This window comes from Pecten maximus, chromosome 16 (genome assembly GCF_902652985.1).
Source record: "Pecten maximus chromosome 16, xPecMax1.1, whole genome shotgun sequence".
Lineage (NCBI taxonomy): Eukaryota > Metazoa > Mollusca > Bivalvia > Pectinida > Pectinidae > Pecten > Pecten maximus.
The window spans coordinates 7,403,056-7,428,506 of NC_047030.1; the positions used below are offsets into that span (position 1 = coordinate 7,403,056).

Here is a 25,451-nt window from a genome sequence, read left to right on the forward strand (position 1 = left end):
GGGGCAGTCAAAGCTGTGAGAATGTCCAAACTATTGAGACTGTCCAAGCTGTGAGAATGTCCAAACTATTGAGACTGTCCAAGCTGTGAGAATGTCCAAACTATTGAGACTGTTCAAGCTGTGAGAATGTCCAAACTATTGGTACAGTCAAAGCTGTGAGAATGTCCAAACTATTGAGACTGTCCAAGCTGTGAGAATGTCCAAACTATTGGGACTGTCCAAGCTGTGAGAAACCTTGGCAAACCTTTGGATAGCTCCCTGAAGATTATCACCAAATCAGAAACATGAGGTGTATCTGACAATTCATCACTACAAATGCATGCAAAGCATTGGTCCATTCGCTTGTCCCTTCTGTATTATACTATGGTAATTAGGCTATGCTGGTATATATGATGCTGTGATTAGCCGCCTGTAGAGGGTTCAGCACACTGCAGCACGCCTGGTGTCCAGTAACCAAAAGAGGAATCACATCACACCAGTGTGCTTTTCATTGCATTGGCTACCTGTGCGTTTCAGATCACAGTATACAATTTTGATGTACATATACAAGTCAGTAAAACATCTCCGGAATATTTACAGGAACTTGTCACTCTCTACAAGCCGCCGTCACCATCACTACTATATAAAGGTTATATATGTTCTGTACATTGTGTAACATTTGAAATAAAATATATTAGTATATTGTGAAATGTGAAGCACATAGTAATAGTATAATATATGTATAATAATAGTAGTAAAAGTTAAGTTACCCAATTAGATAGTGCGCTGTATAAATGTTGTATATTATCTAATATTATTAGTCCTTTGTCTAAAAATTTACCACAATAAACATATTTTACATTATATTCCTCAAGGTCTTGGTTGGTCGGGTGATAAAGTGGTAGTTAACATGCCTTTCATCTAGGCGGCCGGGGTTCGATTCCCCGATCGGACTTGCAAAAGGTATGGGGGTCACCTGCCCGACAATGCGAGCCTTTTCCGGGTACTCCAGTATCCACCACAGTGAGGCCTCTCGCGCACTTCTATCCGGGCCAACACCAGTGATAAATAAAAGTTGTTATATCTTGTTTCGTAATTGTTGTGAAATAAATACATTTGGCATTTACTTTCTTGTGTTCCGTCGTCTGAGTAACAATATACATTTTCCTTAAAACGCCATAATTTTCAATTATCTACAACTGTTGTCTAGCTCTTTAATTCTGCTGTCAAATACTTTAATTAAAGTACCTTTCCACTGGATTAAGTCTAGATCATGTAAATATAAGGATGATTCCGTTAGGAATGCTTTATGAAACTCATTCTATTACGATGTCGCATTATCCTAGAGAAGTACATATAACCCTTAATTTGTCCGTGCATCCGTATGGACAGAGGCTGGAACGTACGTACATGTACTCAGATAGAGAAAGTTTCGTAAGATCACATAAACAGACCGTTAAAAAGTTCATCAAGTCACATAAATAATCTCCATTTGTTTCAAATCATACAATCAAATCAACAATTCTGATGTTATTATATATTTCATTTTCTAATATTTTTGAAATCGGTATTGAGATATTTTATGAAGCTGACCAAACTTTCGTTGTTATATCAGTGTTGTTAGAAGGCTATCGAACGTTGTAATACAGGCAATCACGTGTCTGCTGGTTCATTGGGAGGGATTAATGGCACATTTGTCAGGACCATCATCCGGGTAACTAAATGACAGAAGTTACGACACAGGTAAAAAAAAAATCAAAAGTACCTAAATTGTACTTTGAGCGTCATTGAGATATACACATGATGTTGTGTCTTAAATACAACGGCGAGGAAGACGAGGAAAGCTTGCGACAGAGACATCAATAAGCTTCAGCAGTGACGAGATAATCTTTCGTTAGAGTTTATTGAGGAGTGGTAAACCTCTGGGGTTGTATGTCCATTGGTTTGCTGAATGGAATTAGCTTTAATGGAGATCGGCTATAGCTTTGACAATATGGTGCTGATTATCGGATTGTACTGGTATCTGTAGCTGAGATTCTCTGCTGGGAGAATCGAAAGCTCAGTTAGTTAACAAGGATGCAAGTTTCTAAAGAGGTGATTAGATATTTTAATAACCTTTTGAATATACGTTATTTGATAAAATATTGATTTGATACCCCCTTCCCCGCCTTCCCTAAATAAAAACAACATAAAATAAAAAAGACTTTAATGCTGTGAGTTAACTCTTCAAATTCATGAATTTTGATTCAATAGGTTTGATGAGAAAAATATTTCTTTATCTAGAGTTCGCAATTACGAACCGTATACTTTTTCGAAAGGGGGATTCCTTGTAACGCTATGGCGATACGATATCAGATTTATAACAGTCTTAACACATGTTTAAGATTTATTTTAATAGCATGCGCTTCGATGATTCAGTGCGTAACTGTTTCATATTACGATTTGAATAGTTTGCAGATATAAATTTCGCGGTTCAACTTTTGGTTAAATTTTTCAATCGGACCTTCATGTACCCATTGTGTGATCCACGGGTACATTAATAATTGTGTGATGCACGGGCACAATAATGATTGTGTAATGCACGGGTACAATAATGATTGTGTGATGTCGACATTTTAATTGTTAAAGGAATGTATGAAAAAGACAACCTGGTTATATTTAACTTGTTAATATAGTCACATGTTATCAATATCTGCAGTTCATGGGATAATGAACCTCACGGTAAGGTTTCATCACTATGGAAAGTGATGAACTGCAGTTGATACTCACACATACTAGCCTATCATGGCAACCTCTTACATTGTTACGTTGAATGGTTAACTACATTTTGTACCAAGGATTATACTACATGCATATAGTAGTAATGCACATATAGTAATAATGCTGTTATAGTAATAATGCTGTTATAGTAATAATGCAGTTATACAGTTATAGTAGTAATAATACAGTTATAGTAATAATACAGTTATAGTCATAATACAGTTATAGTAATAATACAGTTATAGCCATAATACAGGTATAGTCATAATACAGTTATAGCCATAATACAGTTATAGCCTATAGCCATAATACAGTTATAGCCATAATACAGTTATAGCCATAATACAGTTATAGTCATTATACAGTTATACGGGGGGGGGGTATACTAATACCATGAATAATATACATAATTTAAAGGGCATACTACTGGTATACGTGTATATTCCGAGCCTGTTAATGCTAAAAAAACAGATAAGTCTACTTAAGGTTAAAAAAACGAAGTCTTTCTTGATATTAAACCGTACCTGTAAGAGAAGTTTTAAAAATGAAGTCTTTCTTGATATTAAACCGTACCTGTAAGGGAAGTTTTAAAATGAAGTCTTTCTTGATATTAAACCGTACCTGTAAGGGAAGTTTTAAAAATGAAGTCTTTTTTTTTATATTAAGACCACGCGTTCTTAGTTACAGGCAACATTGAATTACAATTATATTTGTTTCTTCTGATTGATATAATATGTTGATGAATGATCTGATGCATAGTTTTTTATTTATTTTTTTCATCCAACGAGAGGAATAAAATAGAGAAATTTTAACCGCTGCAATATGAGTTTTTTTTTTCTAAATATTTCAGCATGTTTTAATCTCCGACATTATATAAATCACTTAATGTGTCAATACTGTCACTCCAGTGTTTATTTATTGTAGGTCGTATGTTAAAACTGTCAACAATACAATCTAAAATCCTAACCGATGACAGATTATACAAGCCTCGGTTGACTTAGTGCTTTCAATATCCGACAAATTGGTGCTTGTAGGCATGGTGATGGTCCCGGTTGCCCCAAGCACCAGGTGTCGCTTGCATTTTACTTTCAATCATTATATAAATATAAAATTAAAACCGGTTAGGCGTAGCTCATTCCGGAACAGGTCTGAGTGATATGATCGCATGTCAATAGTGAATTGTATTTAATGTTGTGGCGGATACGCCAAGTCATTATATTTTATGAAATATTTAAAAATGTTAAACAATAAAACTAAATGTTGTGTTAATACTGTCAGCGGATATAACTGCTATCATTTGTATAGATAATCTTTATCAGCAGTCGCATCAGATAATAATACGCTCTTGTCAACCTAGTCAACAGGGACAGATCAAACCCCAGATATGTAAACACGTTGACAAGGCCTTGTCTGATATAAGTCGGTAGGCGTTTTAGAATGGAACAGGATATTTTATAAGGGTTTAGTTCTATCGAGTACCTTCGTGTTTTCTATTAATTAAACATTAAATAAAACTACCAACTAATTATTTTAAAATTATTTGCGGAAGAAGTGATATCATTTTATGTCAATCTCTACACGAATTGAAGGGCCTTGTCGGAAGAAACCGAAGTAAACCCCGAAGTCGGGCAGTAACGCCGTTTCTTTTCAGGTCCGATCAGCGATTCGAATCCTAGTTACCTAGGTGGAAAGCATGTGCCTTACCACAGCTGTACCAGTGCGCCTACCGACCACGAGTCAACCGCGTGTAATATGTAAGGTGTGAGTGTGTAATATGTTAGGTGTGAGTGTGTAATATGTAAGGTGTGAGTGTGTAATATGTAAGGTGTGAGAGTGTAATATGTAAGGTGTGAGTGTGTAATATGTTAGGTGTGAGTGTGTAATATGTTAGGTGTTAGTGTGTAATATATAAGGTGTGAGTGTATAATATGTAAGGTGTGAGTGTGTAATATGTAAGGTGTACGTGTGTAATATGTAAGGTGTGTGTGTGTAATATGTAAGGTGTAGAGTGTGTAATATGTAAGGTGTGAGTGTGTAATATGTAAGGTGTGAGTGTGTAATATGTAAGGTGTAGAGTGTGTAATATGTAAGGTGTGAGTGTGTAATATGTAAGGTGTGAGTGTGTAATATGTAAGGTGTGAGTGTGTAATATGTAAGGTGTGAGTGTAATATGTGTGGTGTGAGTGTGTAATATATAAGGTGTGAGTGTGTAATATATAAGGTGTGTGTGTGTAATATGTAAGGTGTGAGTGTGTAATATGTAAGGTGTGAGTGTGTAATAATATGTGTGGTGTGTGTGTGTAATATGTAAGGTGTGAGTGTGTAATATGTAGGGTGTATAGGTGTGGTGTGTGTAATATGTAGTGTAGTTGTTGTAGAGTGTTGGTGAATGTGGTGTGAGTGTGTAATATGTAAGGTGTGTTTTGAGTGTGTGGTGTGATATTATGGTTTGAGTTAGGTGATTGTGGTGAGTGTGTTATAGTAGGTGTAGTGTGTGTTATAGTAGGTAGTGGTGTGTATTGTAAGGTTGGTTGTGAGTGTGTGTGTAATATGTAAGGTGTGAGTGTGTAATATGTAAGGTGTGAGTGTGTAATATGTAAGGTGTGAGTGTGTAATATGTAAGGTGTGAGTGTGTAATATGTAAGGTGTGAGTGTGTAATATGTAAGGTGTGAGTGTGTGTAATATGTAAGGTGTGAGTGTGTAATATGTAAGGTGTGTGTGTGTAATATGTAAGGTGTGTTGTAGGTGGTTAATATAGTTAAGGTGTGAGTGTGTAATATGTAAGTGTGGTGTAATATGTAAGGTGTGAGTGTGTAATATGTAAGGTGTGAGTGTGTGATATGTAAGGTGTGAGTGTGTAATATGTAAGGTGTGAGTGTGTAATATGTAAGTGTGAGTGTGTAATATGTAAGGTGTGAGTGTGTAATATGTAAGGTGAGTGTGTAATATGTAGGTGTGAGTGTGTAATATGTAAGGTGTGTGTAATATGTAAGGTGTGAGTGTGTAATATTTAAGGTGTGAGTGTGTAATATGTAAGGTGTGAGTGTGTAATATGTAAGGTGTGAGTGTGTAATATGTAAGGTGTGAGTGTGTAATATGTTAGGTGTGAGTGTGTAATATGTAAGGTGTGTGTAATATGTAAGGTGTGAGTGTGTAATATGTAGGTGTGAGTGTGTAATATGTAAGGTGTGCGTGTGTAATATGTAAGGTGTGAGTGTGTAATATTTAAGGTGTGAGTGTGTAATATGTAAGGTGTGTGTGTGTAATATGTAAGGGTGAGTGTGTAATATGTAAGGTGTGAGTGTGTAATATGTTATGGTGTGAGTGTGTAATATGTAAGGTGTGAGTGTGTAATATGTAAGGTGTGAGTGTGTCATATGTTAGGTGTGAGTGTGTAATATGTAGGTGTGAGTGTGTAATATATAAGGTGTGAGTGTGTAATATGTAAGGTGTGAGTGTGTAATATGTAAGGTGTGAGTGTGTAATATGTAAGGTGTGAGTGTGTAATATGTAAGGTGTGAGTGTGTAATATGTAAGGTGTGAGTGTGTAATATGTAAGGTGTGAGTGTGTAATATGTAAGGTGTGAGTGTGTAATATGTAGGTGTGAGTGTGTAATATGTAAGGTGTGAGTGTGTAATATGTAAGGTGTGAGTGTGTAATATGTAAGGTGTGAGTGTGTAATATGTAGGTGTGAGTGTGTAATATGTAAGGTGTGAGTGTGTAATATGTAAGGTGTGAGTGTGTAATATGTAGGTGTGAGTGTGTAATATGTAAGGTGTAGTGTGAATATGTAAGGTGTGAGTGTGTAATATGTAAGGTGTGAGTGTGTAATATGTAAGGTGTGAGTGTGTGTAATATGTAAGGTGTGAGAGTGTAATATGTAAGGTGTGAGTGTGTAATATGTAAGGTGTGAGTGTGTAATATGTAAGGTGTAGAGTGTGTAATATGTAAGGTGTACGTGTGTAATATGTAGGTGTGAGTGTGTAATATGTAAGGTGTAGAGTGTGTAAGAATTATGTTTATTTTCCTCAGCGTGACATTTATCACAAGTAATGGCTTTCCCCACGTTATGGCATTATCAACACCACAATGTCGTTACAATTGTGAAAAAAGAATCCCTGAATCATTAGATAATGGATTTTACAATATATAAATATGTTTAAAAAAATCAACGGTATAATCTCAGAATTCAGGAAACTTGTAAAGTGTTTAAGACATATACCGACAAAATAGCGAAGATAATGCGTTCCGAAGTAAGAAGCCTTTCTGTTCATCGGCGACGCCCATAATGTGCATGCATGTCAAATCCAAGCAACGTTTTGAAAACTGAAAACCTGGGTAAGGACAACAAAATATCAGATATATATGCTTCTGCTTATGGATCCTGACTATGTATTTGAAAATGCATCAATCGAAAGCCTCCATTGTCAGTTTGCTTGCTAACAAGCCATTGGATAATGAATAGACTGAGATATGTTAGCACATAAGGAAGGGGAAGCAGGGATGTAACTGTCTAGAAATGGAAAATTAACAAATTTGGAACTTAATCACAGCTTTGCTGTTGTGAAATATGTACCTCCTGGTAACGTTGTGAGAAAATAGCGCCTGAAAATAGCCTCTGGTGTCATCGATTTTAAGGTATAAGCGATCAACATAGGCGATCGTTCATGTAGAATATCAATATAATCGCAACGTATAAAAACTAGATTGAGAAAAATGTCGTTATTAAAATGTAAATTTCGATGTTTTCATAATGCTTACTATACAAAGAAAACTTTCAGTTTGAATTTGTTGAAGATATCATATTATTGGCCAAGTATCAAATATAGATGGACCATTCTTTTATTTGGACTGCTTGTCAGTCTAGCACGTGAGGCCATGCTTGTAGTCCTGGAAATTGCCGATGTTTTCCATCAAACCGTATCTATGAGTTGACGCTCATCACATATATGATGATATTGCGAACATTGGCAACACGTGAGATACTCGTCAGTTAATAAAGACTTTCAAATTATATCAGTTATCTTAATATCGAACAAAAGTGCTCTACACTTACCATCGGCTTCTGCTTGTTCCGAAAAATGAAACCAATTTGTGTAATTTGTAACGGTCATAAGCATATCCGTAATGGCGATATCACTGATATCCCTGTACATATATAGCCATAATATATTCAGATCAGCGAGTTAGCTACATCAAAGGCGACTGTATAGATAACACGACATACAATGTGATTTAGTGGTGAACGAACAAAGATTATATAAACGGCATCAATGAATACACATTCAGATAGGAATCAGAAATACACAAACATATTTAAAAGCATTTATCGAATATTAATTATTTCAAATCTGCTTCATGAAGCTATATCGTCCTTCTACTTCTCGTATAAGGAGCTCAAATGGGCAAATTCAAAAGTTTTTCTGCCATTGCAGAATATGGAATAACATTCAAACGTGTTATACTTCTGAGTCTTCAGTTAAAGGGACTGTTGGAAAATCGTGTTTCGTGGTTCAATGAGAAGCTGAAGATGATTTTTTTTTTTATAATTTAATGGAAGTAACAAATCATTTGTGGTTTCTGAAATGTCTTCTAAACCGAAAGTAGTTTGTAGGGGAGGGGGTCAAATGTGTTGATTTGCACATGCAGTGTTTGATACCAGGCGTGTTTCTCCCACCGACTGGTATCATGTGGCGTTTTATAAATATCTTATAAAATTGAAAATGATTATATCGGACATTGTGTCTTCCTTTTGAAAGGAGTGTCCATGGTGTTTTCACGGAATCACTTTTCCGTTTAATTTTACAGGAAAAAATCCATTTATCATAGACGGTAGAAATAAAAAATCTCCAGACTGGTTAGACGATTTGAAAATTGCACATTACATGACCGTTTCTCTAGGGATACAAATGTATTCTTGGAATTTAATATTCCATCCCTACTGCCACATTTGTATACTTGATGTTTAGGACCACGCATGTATACGTTAAGGATAAGTAAGGAGTGTTTAGGTTTGATAGACGTCGGTTTAGCTGCCTGGTGTCTTTAACCAGCAAGAGTAACCTTGTTGTTACACTAAGCTGTGGTGCCATTCCTTTAAAGTACAATATTGATATGTCGACAACCCCTTGTTGACACTTGGTAAATTGGCGTTTTTATCGGTAAGTTCTTCTAGCATTAGCGCTGATTATTACATTAGTTATTGGAAGTGTTCGGTTAAATAGACGGCTATATGACATATATTTGACACATAATTTGGAAATCGATATCACCAGACCTATCGAAATTAGCACCAATTATCATTCTTTTCCGATAGGGAACCACTCACGATCACTGTACAAAGACCTGTTATGTGTTTCCATATAAAATCGGAAGCTGGTGTTTAAACTGTTTAGAAATCTTTAAAGGCAGCGGAAATATTTTGCACAATGACCTGAAAGTCAGACTATTGCTTTTAAAGACTGATAATAAATCCAGTTTTTTTTTGTTTTTGTTTTTACACAGTCGACTGAGGGAATAAACTTCAGCAAAATGGAACTCCTTTTTATTTCATATGTAGCACTTTAAACGTGTTGGCTAATAAAAGAGTGTCCATTATCAAAGGGACACTAAGAATTTCAATATTTTCAGATGTTCGTCAGAGGCCCATGTGAATGCCGTCTCTATAATAACCTTGGCGTTTCGAGGATATGAAATACTAAACAAACAATTTCTTCCGAGATAACAATTAAAACAAAAACGTAAAACCCCAACTGATATGCTGCCACAACTGCAATTGCATTATCTGAGAGCGTCAGGACCGTAGGGTACCGATGGTGCCTCAATCGCAGTATCAGGTATTCTTTCTTTCTTTCTTTCTTTCTTTCGTGTGTGCTATCATTTTCTTCATTTTTCCCCTTCGTCGCCTTTGACCCCCAGGGGCCGCGGTGGCCGAGTGGTTAAGGTGTACCGACACTTTATCACTAGCCCTCCACCACTAGGTTGCGAGTTCGAAACCTACGTGGGGCAGTTGCCTGGTACTGACCGTAGGTCGGTGGTTTTTCTCCGGGTACTCCGGCTTTGCTCCACCTCCAAAACCTGGCACGTCCTTAAATGACCCTGGCTGTTAATAGGACGTTAAACAAAATAAACCAAACCAAAGCCTTTTGCCCTCTTTCCTGTATGACCTTGGCTGTAACTGTGAGGACTTTAAACCCTTTGTCTTTCCCTAGACATAGCTGCCCTATAAATTTACCAACTTTAGCAAAACATTCAATATGCATCTCATGAAACATTTCGGGAGATTTTCTATGATATTTATTGATGAAGAAAAGTAACAGAACACAACAGTAATCCTAAAAATTAATTGAAAATGTTAAGTTCATGATTTGAAACCCTCACGAGATCATTAAAATATGAAACGTGACATATGAAATGAAATAACTGAAATATGTTTTTGTTAAGAAGAACTCTTAAGCACACTTCCCTATCCTCATCATACCCACATAACAAGAAACACATTAGTTGTTACTTCAACCTCTTTGCAACATTTAAATCATATTTTTGCGGAGATAACTACCACTGTTTGCTATCCAAATGTGTACAATTCGCCAGGTATGGCAGTTTTATTTCAACTAATGGGATCTCCGTGTCGGTGAACAGAAATCTGCGCCAATAATACAATGAATTATGCACAAAGTTGGTGTGATGCTAATGCATATGATTCGTGGTAATGTGTTACTAGAAATCGCTCGGGTCTCCCCAGTTAATTAATGTGGCATTCTTACCATCCTCAATCCCCACATGGCTGTTCATGCCGTGTGGTAATGATACCTAGCTTACTTTGAACTAGCTGGTAAAATCACATTGCGTTAAAGGGATGTGTAGTTTTATGAAATATATTGAAGGATTTTATACAGGTAGATAGCGAAGACTCATGTGTGCGGCTATAACCGTAAGAATTATCACTTAACTAATTCGGGGTCCAGCAATCTTACCTATTTCGGGATAAATAAACTAAAATTAAAGGGCTGCTAAAATTTTGATATATAATTCTGTCGAATCTACTAATAAATGGGACACATGCCTTGGTCTCATATTCCCTTTGTCCTTCTGGGAAAGGTCGTTTGGATACCTGTGTTTCGAAGAATTGCTTACGATCCTTGAAACTGATAAAATAATATGTCCAATCTTATTTTACCGAAAAAGTTTTCTGTCCTCCTTGGGTTGATAAATTGGAACCCTGTAATCCAACGAAATGATTAAGGTTCCTGCTGCTGTTAAAATATATTCGTACTCTATTGCCTTTCTCACATCATATCAGATTCCCTCCATTTCTGGAAAAATACAACAACAAAAAAACCAACAGTTATAATGATAAAGATTGCCATCAAGTTACGTACTCTTTTCAATAGCACTATCATAAAATAGTTATGTCATTATCACACTTTCCATTATCGGTAAAATCTTTAACATACAGTTGCTACAAAAGCAATTCTTAGTAAACAAGACATGACAATGGTTAAATAATAATAATGATGATGCTGCTATTTTTATCCTATAGTTAAGAGGCTAATACCTCTCCATAAGTGATTTCACTCATCTTGACCGATAAAAATCATCAGTAAATCAGAGATTATAGTATATTTTACTAGAAATAAAAAACTAACATTTTGGGAATAAAAATGTTCGCAATTGACATATTGCAATTATGCACCGTCCATCGTTGTGAGGCGTTTTTAAATCTCCCTCCAAACTGCTATCTTTTTCTCATTACTTCTGGGGAGGGGGACATACCTTGTCTCATTATTTCTGGGGAGGGGGACATACCTTGCATAGCATTGATTTGATCTCGGGGGTCAAGTTGTTGACGGGGGAGGGTGCTATTTTTAAGTGATACTCCTTATTTCTCTTAAAAGACGATTTTAATCAAATTTGATCAAACATTACGGAGGATAGTGATACTGTTGTGGGAGGGTAGGGGACCCGTTACTAGCAAAATTGTATTCATAACTGTTCTCTATACGCCATGGCCTCTTATGATTTTATTCAGCATTAATTTCGTTATAACAATGTGTTACAATGACTTTAGAACAAGGTATCGCCATGACTTTATAACATGATATTGCCATGACTTTATAACAAGGTATTGCCATGACTTTATAACAAGGTATTGCCATGACTTTATAACAGTGTATTACCATGACATTATAACAATGTATTACCATGACTTTATAACAAGGTATTACAATGACTTTATAACAATGCATTATCATGATTTTATAACATTATAACAAGGTATTACCATGACATTATATAATTGTATTACCATGATTTATCTCAATATACAGTGTATTACCATGATTTATCTCAATGTTCAGTGTATTACCATGATTTATTTCAATGTTCAGTGTATTACCATGATTTATTTCAATGTTCAGTGCAGTACCTTGATTTATTTCAATGTTCAGTGTATTACCATGATTTATTTCAATGTTCAGTGTATTACCATGATTTATTTCAATGTTCAGTGTATTACCATGATTTATTTCAATGTTCAGTGCAGTACCTTGATTTATTTCAATGTTCAGTGTATTACCATGATTTATTTCAATGTTCAGTGTATTACCATGATTTATTTCAATGTTCAGTGCAGTACCTTGATTTATTTCAATGTTCAGTGTATTACCATGATTTATCTCAATGTTCAGTGTATTACCATGATTTATTTCAATGTTCAGTGTATTACCATGATTTATTTCAATGTTCAGTGCAGTACCTTGATTTATTTCAATGTTCAGTGTATTACCATGATTTATCTCAATGTACAGTGTATTACCATGATTTATTTCAATGTACAGTGTATTACCATGATTTATTTCAATGTACAGTGTATTACCATGATTAATTTCAATGTACAGTGTATTACCATGATTAATTTCAATCTTCAGTGTATTACCATGATTATTTCAATCTTCAGTGTATTACCATGATTTATTTCAATGTACAGTGTATTACCATGATTTATTTCAATGTACAGTGTATTACCATGATTTATTTCAATGTACAGTGTATTACCATGATTTCTTTCAATGTTCAGTGTATTACCATGCAATGTTTTTAGGGTCGTATGTGTCGTTTGTCCATCTCGTTACCTGAAATGTTTGATTGTTTGAGTATGGGAATACGGCTAATTGTTTGCAAGGATGTTGGTTAGGTAGTCTTGGGATATGATATTATACTGTTACTTTCATGCTTGTGACCTGATGTGTTTTATCATTATTATTTTTCTTATCAAATCTTAAAACGGTAAAGAAAACATTAAATCATCAAGCCTTCTCAAGTCCCCGATGAACTGTTCTACATTGATTATTTTTTAAAGGTTAAAGCATTTCCGTGGGATATAAAACTAGTTTTGGTAACAACAGGGACATTCTTTAACAATAGATCAAGGAATAAATCAATGTAAATCTCAGAGTGTTATGTAACCAAAAGAACTTTGGGATCAGAATATACATCATATGGTATAACCTCTTATGTCACCGGGCATAACATTTTCAATTTAACACTATTCCATATATGTAGGTTGGCTGATACACTGGGGAAAAGGAAAATCAACAATCACGATCCCTATACGCCTTCATCGGTATCAACCTCGGAATATTTAACAATAAGAATTCTCTTGGGATATTACTAGAAAATAATCCATGATATGAAATAAGAAAATTCAATTTTCACCCGCTGCCCCGTACCGAACGTATGTCTTTGATGAAGAATATCAGAGTGCCAACGAATTCTTAACGATGGAGTTTAAATGTAAATCGGCCTTTACACCATAGAAAATTATTAGATATTTTAATTATAAGTTCATTATCAGATTAATGCGTTGGCCATAACATAAAGTAGTGTCATAATTTGATTTGATTGTTTGTGTACATGTTTGATTGTTGTTTGGTTTTATGGACTTAAGTAGTTTCACAGTTTCCAGCAAAATTATTCTCATCAGATCTAAAACATTTTTTTTTAAGTTTAGTTTTATTCGAACGCCTTACAAAACTTTTTAGCCTTGATACTATTCGAATGAATACAAATGTGGGATGCCAGGCTACGCTGAGCCTCGAGTACTGAAGTCCATCAGCAGTGTCTACCGCCAATAATCCCAAAGGGTGGTACAAAAGACACACAAAATATTGGCAAATTTCAATATGAATTTAGTTACGATAGGGCCAATAAATTAAACTACACCATACATATGTTTCATCCATTAAAGCTAAGTTTAGAAGCTAGTTGATAAATTACATGTACGTGGTCGCACTTGGCAAACATTTCAGGGATTAAGGCAGATCATGATGTGTCACTGCCAAAACAAATGAGAAAGGGAGGGAAAAACATCTCACAATATTATATAGATATATATATATATAGGACTAATTATTGTTTCTCAACGGTAGATTTGGCGAACAAGCAATTGAAATTAAATATGATTTTAACAATAGATGCAGTATAGGGAGGATAATGAGAATAAAACTGCCATACAGTTTTTGTTGCATTTTCTAGGATATGTTAGTGATGCTAGGCGCCGATATTATTGAAGTCCAGAAAGGAAGTCCGGAAAATTTAAAGGATAAAATCTGACATTAACCCCTTATCTTTAAGAAATTGTATGCAGCATGTTAAGGATTTTTGGGATGAAAACGAGTATTGAAATAATAAATACTAATTTTACATTAAACTGTTCACAACTTAATCCGGCTACTTAACACCGTCACAAATAACAGATTATCTTCAGAATATTATGTTCCTGATGAAGTTTTGCATATACGACATCCATTAAACGTCTATGAAGTATTAAGAGGGAAACCTTACATGGAGAATTCTTCATATTATACAAAACATTGAAACATGTTACTGGATTTAATGACAGCCGAATCAATATATTGGTTTTCCAATGTGTGCAATGAACTACTTTATGAATAATGGCTCGAATGGTACAAACTTTATAGCTGTCACATGCTATCCTGATGATTCTGTTCAGGTGTTGGAAGTCATCTTAATACTAATCCTAGAATCCAGGCGTCTAGAGACACCAAATAGCCTGAGAGAGTGGAAAGAGATTTAAGGTGTTATGGAATGTGTGAAAGAACATTCCCGGAAACAGGCCTGCTTGAATAGGGCCGCAGAGACAAGATCTAGTTTTTAAAGCATGGATGTTATCGTTACTGCTCCCACTTCATAGCAACTCAATTATCAAAACCCATTACAGTGCATGTATAACAGTGGAGCTGTAATACTGTAATACTGGTGTTTCTGCTTTAGCTTCTATGTACCTCGTTAAAGCAGCATGGGGTTTTTGTTTTTTATGATTGCATTTCTACTATGAACGCCACTGACTGCAATATACATACGTCTCGTTACTTGTGACACACATGTCTTAATACGGCTTCTACCTAAAAGGTATTTTAAAGTTCCGGATATTAAAACGTACGTTTTGTTATTAGTTAGATGGTAAGACAACCGCTAGGACAACATATAATATATTTTACAATGCATTTTTATAAACTAAGAAAAAGCTGTTATGTGAGGTTTTCAACGTATATGTATACTACCAGTGTACTATGAATACATTACTTTATTTGTTTTGAAACATTTATAAATACCTTGTATTGATCATATTTGGTAGGTTAGTATGGAGAAAGAAGTCCTTGTTTAATATCGCGGATTCTTGCGGCTGCAAATTGATATTGCCTTCTGTCTTAAATAGTTTATAATTATAATGATAGCTGATGCCCAGAATTAAATTCAAGACAATATTTGACAGCGTGACATTTTAATATATTGATGTTGATAATAAGCATGTTCCGTAAAAGAATTAACAAAGTCATTTCAGTTTTATTGAGTACACCATCTCAATATATGGATATATATAAGTGATGAAATATGAACACACAAAAGATATAACACGACTTTATGTGCTATACAGCAGCAAACTGGAAGAACAGCAATATTATATAATTTGCAATATTTGAAGGATTATTCTACAATTTTGTGTCAAAGCTGTTATCTGCAACATGACCGCTAGATATGACACATCAATCATTGTTCAAAAACATAAAAGATATAACACGACTTCGTATGCTTTACCGCAGCCGCTTACGACCTTGCAATATTTGATTATCCTACAATTTATCATTACGGCTGTCTTCAACATGTGACCAGTACATCGACAGTGAATGTTGATGTTATATTAGATTTTAACGTTTCGAAAAGAATACCAAATAGCGACCAGTGTGAATCGCTAAAAACACCAGCTCATTTTAGACATTATAACTCATCACGTAAAAGGTATAACTGTTAGCGATTTGTCAAAACAGAAGAAATCGTATGTTATCTGTTCTCCAATAGGCCTTTTACTCGGTTGTATTTCAATCCTGCACTACTTTATGACTTTTAATGACTGGATAAAAAAGATTCATTGTTTAATGACCTGACCAGAAATGATTGATGGAATGTTAAATGTAATGTTAAACTCGAGCATCAGTTAAATGGTGATCTCTGTTACACCGATTCTAAGTTGAAATGGTAATATTACATTTTTGCGGTAAAATGCTATAAATATTCATATGACAACAAAAGGCAACAAAAGGCATTCTTACATTTTCACATACTAAACCGTTATTTTCGAAGTTTTAAGTCCCCCTTTCAAACATAACTAGATAAAAGATAGAATGTTTGTTATTAAATCATCTTTAAATACTTCATTATTGCTGTGGGGTTTAATAGGCTTGTGGGGTTTAAGGGTTGATTATAGGGTTGTCTGTTTTATTAGGGTTGTGGGTTTATAAGGGTTGTGGGCTTCATTAGAGTTGTGGGACTTCATAAGGGTAGTTTGACTTCATAAGGGTTGTGGGGTTTCATGAGTGTTATGCGACTTCCTTAGGGCTATTTGACTTCATTAGGGATGTTGAGCTTTATAAGGGTTATGGGGTTTATTAGGGTTATGGGGTTTATTAGGGCTGTTGGGTTTCATAAGAGTTATTGGCCTTCATTAGTGTTGTGAAGCTTCATTAGAGTTGTGGGTTCCATTATGGTTGTGTGACTTCTTTATGGTTGTTGGACTCCATAAGAGCTGTGGGGCTTTATAAGAGTTGTGGGGCTCCATAAGGGTTGTGTGACTTCATTAGGATTGTGTGACTTCATTAGGGTTGTGTGACTTTATTAGGGTTGCGTGACTTCATAAGAGTTGTGGGGCTTCATTAGGATTGTGTGACTTTATTAGGATTTTGGGACTTCATTAGGGTTGTGTGACTTCATAAGAGTTGTGGGGCTTCATTAGGATTGTATGACTTCATTAGGGTTGTGTGACTTCATTAGGGTTGTGTGACTTCATAAGAGTTGTGGGGCTTCATTAGGATTGTATGACTTCATTAGGGTTGTGTGACTTCATTAGGGTTGTGTGACTTCATTAGGGCTGTGTGACTTCATTAGGGTTGTGTGACTTCATTAGGGTTCTGTGGCTTCATTAGGGTTGTGGGGCTTCATTAGGGTTGTGTGACTTCATTAGGGCAGTGGGGTTCCAGATTCCAGATTATTACGATTCGGTAAAGAACAAATGACTTAAACACAGACGACACATTGCTATTGATCGTTACGTGTAGGTTTGAGTAACATTAATCTTATACATCATCCAATAATGCCCATTAGAAAATGAACAAAACAATCACAGATAAATATCTTAATTGTAACAAACTAAAGCGATGTGTAGTTTCTCTTTGAAATTTACAGTTGACATAATTTATCCATTATTTTCAAGAATGTACACTTGCATACTTTTATGATACAATCTCTTCGTATGTATTTCCATTTAAAGTCATGTCGCTGTATATGAAAAAGAATAGCAATAAGCTAATCTTGACGTCATCGTATCTAAACACAGCATTAACGTTAGTGTCAACATTGAAAAGGATAAAAATGTGATAAGGGTTGCTAACATGGAATTAAATAAATTAAAGATATGATAGAGAATTTAAAATTAAGTAACAGAAATCTTCTGTTTTGTAAGCTCTTATACCGACTGTTACATGTTTATGACTAAAATTATCTGTAAATCTGATTATTAATAGCTGTTTTCTGTACTGAAGATACGGGCTTCTCAAAATAACGATATCATTTAGTGGGCACTATCATGTTAATGTACACGGTCAAACCAATGTATAAATGATGCACTTAAAATGACCGGAAATAATACTATACTTATATGTATATATAACATGGTAATAGAAAGACAACTTAAAATATATATGTAAATAGCTATCTATTTCGTTTGTTACTTACTTGTCCATTTATGTTACTTCTTTGGCCTCATTCTAACCCCTTTGCAGATGATGCACAGTGTTAACACTCTCTTTTCACCTTTTGCGACCGGGGTTTGGGTAAAAGGTATGGGGTCACCTGTTCGACCACGTGGGTTTTCTCCAGGTACTCTGGTTTCCTTCCACACCAAGACCCCTGACACGCTTTCGTCTTGGCCATCAGGAGTGATTTATATAAGTTAGTATAACTTGTTTCAAAATTGATATAAAATGAATAAAGTTTACATTTTACCATTAGTTTCCTTCAATTTGTAATCATTCATTGAAAATATAACTGTATAAGTAATAGCATGATAGTTCGCAACCTCGTACAGACATATATGAGGCCGCCTTGTCTATAATACATATAGTGCATTTTCAGTATTTAAAGAACCAAACGTCTATAGTAAAACACGAACGGACGCCGTAAAAACGATTACTACTGCGTCTTTACATGTCTTGGTGAAGCTCTTGTATGTGTATTTTAGAGTGACTTAGGTTGGCGGTTGTACATGTATTTTAGAATGTCTGAGCGTGGCGCTTAGGTAAGAATTTTGAAATATCTGTATGTGGCGTATATACCATATTGTAAAGCACACGGATGTTGCGCTTATAGAAGTGTGGTAGAGCGTCCGAGCGTAGCGCTTATAATGTAACATGGAATGTCTGTACATGGCGCTCATACAAGTATTACAGAACTTTAGAGCTTGTGCTTATACAAGTTAGTAGAGCTTCTGAGTGTGGATAAAGTAGGAAATAGAATCATTCTGGCCATCCTTCTTGTGCTGAAGTAAACAACCTTTCGTTAGCATCTAATTTGACAATGTTTATTGCTGTTTACCTGACAGAAGCGCTAATAGATAATGGTATTATCTTATTGGGTTACAGGATACAAAATTAGATAGCTAACAATGGCAACAACTGTAAGTACTGGTCAAAAGGCCGATCAATCCTATGTCTTTGTAAGATAAAGCGGCTCTTTGGGCATGGTGAGTACACGTATAATAATATATATAAGGGGTTAGTTTTATTAGTTAACTGGACAAAACAAAAGATAGAACTGTAATGACGTGTCATTTATAGTTGCCTGACCACCTGTGTCTTTGTATCACATGTTAATTCGCTTATTAATGATCTAAACTTTATCATAGCAACCAATTTGTTTTGTTAATATGATAAATTATTCCATGTATCGCACAGTTATACATAAATGTACACAGACCGCCATTATAGCAAGGACAAAAGAAATATCGGTTATCAGCCTCAGCTAATTGTCCAATATCAATACAATTAAACACGTCCCTTTATGGTATAATGTACACCCACCCAAGTCGCACTTAAGATACTGCTACGTCACATATTTAGCCTTGTTGAAGGGTTCAAACACATTTGCAAAAATGAACCATTAAATTTGCCATAGTATCTCCAACAAAGACATACAAATGTACAATTGTATTGTAATGACACTAGGCACACTAACAGTATATTGTATTTTCATTATACCGTAACAATTTTTCTGTCTGTGCGGGTTTGACGTCATCACGACATATATGGTTAAAGGAAAGCGGATATCAACCGTGATAACAACAATTAAAACACAGACATAAAGAGAAGACAGGGACAAAATATAAGGATGAAATTAATCAGTTTTGTAATGGAGATAAGGCTAACTTTTGTCATCTCGCGTGTCTCCTAACGTCAGTAGAGAATCATTATCAATTGACCTACTAATAATTGTCTCCTACTATCAATATGCGTTGGGGGTACAGCAGGTTTATCGGTGGAACCACTCCTGATCCTGTAGGGGAGCCGTCATAACTATACCGATAGGTATAGTGATGGTGCACAGTAAAATGGCTCAGCTAGCTCAAACTGTTTATACTAAATAAATTCATTAAAATCAAATCATGAACTATACAAGGTAGCGAAAGGTGTATGAGATGAAAATGTCTTGGTGTGGCATTATAGTGTCATATAAATGGCAGATCGTTGCAGTAGACATATAGCTTACGAATATTATTTCATGATTGGCAGAAAATTTGTCTCATAAATAAGACTAAACATGCAATGCATTTTCGACACTCCTGCCTCTGGAATGTGTTCGTAAAAATATGAAGAAAGTATTTACTTTGATTTCTATTTAATCGATCTAATAGTAACATGTGAAAAACAAATGATGAGGACTAACACGTAAACACTGCTTTCATCTCCGTCGACAAATGCGTGAATAGACTTCATCTTCGTTATTGTAAGATAAGGACTGTCACTCTGTTGGTTGCTATCCAGCATGATAAACCCCAAAGGACTTGCCACTGCAGAATCGTCTGTGGCTTCCTTTAAAGGAATACTGAAGACATCATAATATTTACCGAGATATTTACCTTAATAACATTTCTGTCCTGTCCATTTCCCTGTTTTCCTTGGCATGTATAACAACTCATGAGATATTTACCTTAATGACATTTCTGTCCTGTTCTTTCCCCCTATTTTCCTTTATATTACAACTCCCGAGATATTTACCTTAATGACATTTCCGATCTGTTTGTTTCCGTCTGTTTTCCTTTTTTTTAAAACTCACGAGATGTTTACCTATATAACATTTCTGTCCCATTGGTTGCCCTCTATTATCCTCAATGTTACACATCCAGAGATATTTACCTGAATTACATTTTCGTCCTCTATCCTTCACTACTTTTTTTTTTTTTTTTTTTTTTTTTTACTTTATTGGTGTTTTCCAACTTTTGTCTTATTCTGACCCTTGCTGCTGCAATTAATTTAATCCCAAAAGCAAAACCAGAACATGGCTTGATTATAATTTGAAAAAAAAAAATCAAAAAAATCACCATTTTCGATATGGTGAAGACCTCACCAAAAAGAAAAAAAAATTAATACTAGAATGCATACTTAAACAAATAATTATTATATCTACATTAGATGGCTTGTATAATCTGTAAATACTTTACATCTCAGTAGTCTATAGTGTAAAAGGATAGGTCTGGGTATCAGTAGACACGAAAATAGAAACACGTGCTTGTGGGAAAGGCCATGATAATCTAACATCAATGATTCTCCTATCAAATACTTTGGTATTGTTAAATTATTGATTTGTCACCATGTCTGTAAATGATTTTGTAGATTTATCTCGTAAATTCCTGGTCAGGCAAATATGAATTTCTCCTACATTTCATTTGAACAGAGAAGATTACCTGTAGGAATGAATAATGTATACAAGTTCTGTGTGAAACTCATACTATATATACACTGGCTGTGATACATGTATATAGGTTTTAGATAAAAATTCAAGACTAGTCACAGTATAAATAAAATAAAAAATCAATGTTTCATTGATATATTTTTGTTTTACTCAGCAACAATCCTTCAGCCCGTGCTCTATCTATCTCACTTCACATCATACGTTAGATGCTTTGCGTATTTGCCTCTAATACCGTCTACCCTGCCCTTTGCTCTGCGTGTGGGGGTCTTCAAGACGTCTATGATAAACGTTGGAGCGCCTTACTTTTCTTTGCCTTGGGGACAACAGAAATGATGTCTTACTGCACTTTGCATCTGCTTTTTCCCCTCTACTCTTTTTTCGGTGTCATTCATCCTCACAATTATTATGACCTCGGATGTTGTGAGAACGATACACTCCTATCAACCCAATTCTGAAATATCATTCATTTGTGGCGTGTAATAAAATATAAAGAACTATTTGTACAAACATCATAATAAAATTGTTGTTCGAAATATGTTCTTTTTGCTTTTTGTTTACGTCAAATTAAGCACCAGTCCTTATTTGCATCTGATGGTTACCTTCAAATAAAGAAATAACAACAAAGAAACAACAGCAATACATGATCTACTCCCTCCGATTCATTACTAAATATTTATTATCGTATGTATCTATTGATAAATCCACACTATATGACCATTCATTCATTCATTCATTCATTGTATCCATAGCTATGTCTTAGTGGAAAACTTTATACTCTAAAGTCTGCGGTTTGTCGTTACCCTGCATGCCAAGTTCGTATGAAAATGGCATTGGCTCAAAACAGACAAACCATTTTCATGAAAGTTTTCAAATTATCCAATATACCAAATCAGAAATTGAAAACATGGTTTTTTTTTTGTTAAAGCTGGGTTTTTTTTCTTTTATTTTTTCTGTCTTCCCTTAGCAACACTGGACTGAGTTTTCGCAAGGAGGACGTAACAGCAGCTATATTTTGATCAATCGGTTCATACTGTTACATATGGTCTATCTATTACTGATTTGAAATTGTACCCAATTGTCTTTTGTACAAATCTTAAATATGGCATGTATTAACGTGTTTCAGGCAGGTGAAGGCGGGATGATGGACGTGGGAGGACGAGGGGGATTACGGGATGCCGCATATGCCTACCGGCAATTAGCACTTATACAGGAAGAGGAAGATACATTAATACGCATGATGGATAATCTAAAAACCAGAATGGAACATGTGAAAGTCCGGAAGAGGGGTCATATCCAGTGTCTCGTGAATCTTGTGGCGTGTTACGGGAGGAAGTAAATTTCGGAATGGTGCATGATTGGACATGTTGCCCTATTCATACAGCCGATATTTTTTTATACAAAACATTTTATCATGCAGTTAGAGCTTTTGAATCAAGAAGATATTACTTTCCAAGTGACAATGAAACTCCATTAACTATCAAACTGAATTTTCAGTCTAAGTAAGACCAAATACTGACTTTCTTTGTGATTATTTGTTGATATAAGACCAAAGGAGTGATTTCAACCTAGCTTTGTTATTGAACTATCCTAATACGTATGTACTTTCTCTTAAAGTGTGGGTGTAATGGTTATCTTATCGTAATGTCATCACACTACAGAAAAGCCACATGTCTGCTTCAAGTGTAACATTGAATAAAAATTCAATTCATTATATTATCATTGTTGAGATTTCTAAACACAGATATTGTTGAACATTGACATACGTCGTTTGTCTTTGAATTTTTTGTTTCTGACTGTTTATAAAAATGAATTATCTAAGGATTGGCTTGACTGTTTTTTATGTTATGGAGATGAAAACGGAGTGTCCTCTAGATAATGATAAGAATACACTTATTTTTTGCGTTATAGCTCCAAAACATTAAGATAGTCAGGTTAATAATCATAATTTAATTCACTCTACTTTTGTTGACGAACTCTATTCGCTTAGAAATCATTACGTTGCTGTATCAGCCAATCAAATGTGGCGTTACAGATGGCGATTTACATAATGAACTGATTATTTTAAGTCAATGAAAATGCCTGTTACAAGCAAGATTGAATTATTTTGATGGAACTAGATGTTAAATCAGTCTTTCTATGTATAAACTGAAATCCTCTACACACTTTTCGAGGTTTATTCAGAGTTCCGTTCGGTCTATACATCAATACGCTAATCCATCATTTCGTTCTATCTTTACTGGAAACACATCTTTGTATAAACTGAAATGATCATATAAGCACGATTTGAATTACCAAAGCATTTTCCTGAGTTTGGCTTTGAAGTAATTGTGCCATTCACATTTTTCCTGATCTCCAATTTCAGCTGCATTGTGTTATGACGAAGGTGTTAATTATGTCGACACTAAAGTCTTAAAGAAATTACCGTAGTACGTCTTTGACCAGCTGTGTGCGTGAGGTTTCATGTGCGTACAAAGAACATTTAATGAAGTAATTTGATGTGTTGTTCAATTGCACTAAAGACCACAGATTCACGTTCGAATTTCAATCCATCAATACCTCCACTAATTATCAAAATAATACCAGTCTACTGCTCCTCCACAGGGTTATATATATATAATATGGGCTCTATTATTATTCAACACGAAATAATCTCTTTCCAACCACAGGTGGGAGTAAACAATGTTTACATATAACGCTACATGATTAAGGCATTATTAAAAAAAAACATTCATATCATGCATTGCAGGGAATAAGCGACAATGTTCATATGAAACTTTCTTTGTATAGTTGTTATTCTACAAAGTCCATATGAACACTTTCATGGCTAAGATGTTATTCAACAAAGTCCATTTGAAACTTTCATGGTAAATGCGATAGTATACACAGGCCACATGAATACTTTCAAGGTTTAGGTGTTATTTGACAAAGTCCATAAAACACAATGTCATTTATGGCTTAGATGTTATTCCACAAAATTCGAAGAGCACTTCTATGGAAGCGTTAATCAACAAAAATCATATCAACACTTCATGATGTGAACATTCCCATTGTATAAACGTTTTTTTTATAAAGCACTATTAAGTTACACAATGAGTTCATTTTTTTTAGTAAACTCTAGGGCTGAGTATGAAGTATGAAGTTGAAAATGGACCAAACTGGATCGTTTACCCGAATTTGACACAGATTTGTATGGCGGGTGTCGTCGTGACCCAGATTTGTATGGCGGGTGTCGTTGATTTGACCCAGATTTGCATGGCGGGTGTCGTTGATTTGACACAGATTGGTATGGCGGGTGTCGTCGTGACTCAGATTTGTATGGCGGGTGTCGTTGATTTGACCCAGATTTGTATGGCGGGTGTCGTTAATTTGACCCAGATTTGTATGGCGGGTGTCGTTGATTTGGTCCAGATTTGTATGGCGGGTGTCGTTGATTTGACCCAGATTTGCATGGCGGGTGTCGTCGATGAAGCAGAGGACGCTTACTGTTCCGATGCACCTTATCTAATTCTCCACGTTTGTTTGTTTAGGGGTTTAACGCCCTCCCAACAACCAGAGTCATAAGTTATTCTGGTACTTTTTAATGGTGTTCATACAAATATATATCTATGTTCAGGTGTTCCTCCTATTTATCGATTCTGAATTGGTTTCGTAATTATGTCGGTATTCTTTGTTTTCCTTTAACAATGTTAATTTTTTCAACTTTGAAATGAATAAGAAATTAAAATCAAAGGTACACATTTCATAACCCCCTCCCCCACTCCCACCCACCCCCTCCCCCAGAAAATTACATTTTACTGAAGTTAAAAGGATACACACTAAGTAGCTCTTATTATTTTATAATTCTTGTTCAGAACACCCTTGGAACGTCTAACATAGCGCCAATCAGTCCTTGCCGTAACCTATTTTAGTTGACTAGTAACCTAAGAACAACAATAGGTACTTCCTGTATAGACTAACGTTTGCTATACTACTGGATACCTCACAAATCAAATCGCTATAACATTCCGTTTATCACAGACTGTCTCGATTACTAAAACCCCAAGGTACCCCATCGAGGTTCTCTCTGTCGTAAAACAGTTAACTAACATAAAATATTACCGATACTTAGAACCTTAATCAAAACTTTATCTATAAAGGTGTCATAGAAGACCCCGGGAAGAATGTTTGAAA

At 35.2% G+C, this 25,451-nt stretch overlaps 1 protein-coding gene across 1 annotated transcript in view; it reads left to right on the forward strand.

The window, feature by feature from the left end:
- LOC117345323 overlaps window positions 1-22,994 on the forward strand; it is a 43,470-nt gene extending 20,476 nt beyond the window's left edge. The window contains exon 2 of the mRNA XM_033908390.1: window positions 22,405-22,994. Within this exon, the coding sequence (XP_033764281.1) occupies window positions 22,405-22,617 (213 nt within the window). The 3' untranslated portion in view covers window positions 22,618-22,994. The remainder of the gene's footprint in view (window positions 1-22,404) is intronic.
- Window positions 22,995-25,451: the final 2,457 nt, after the last annotated feature.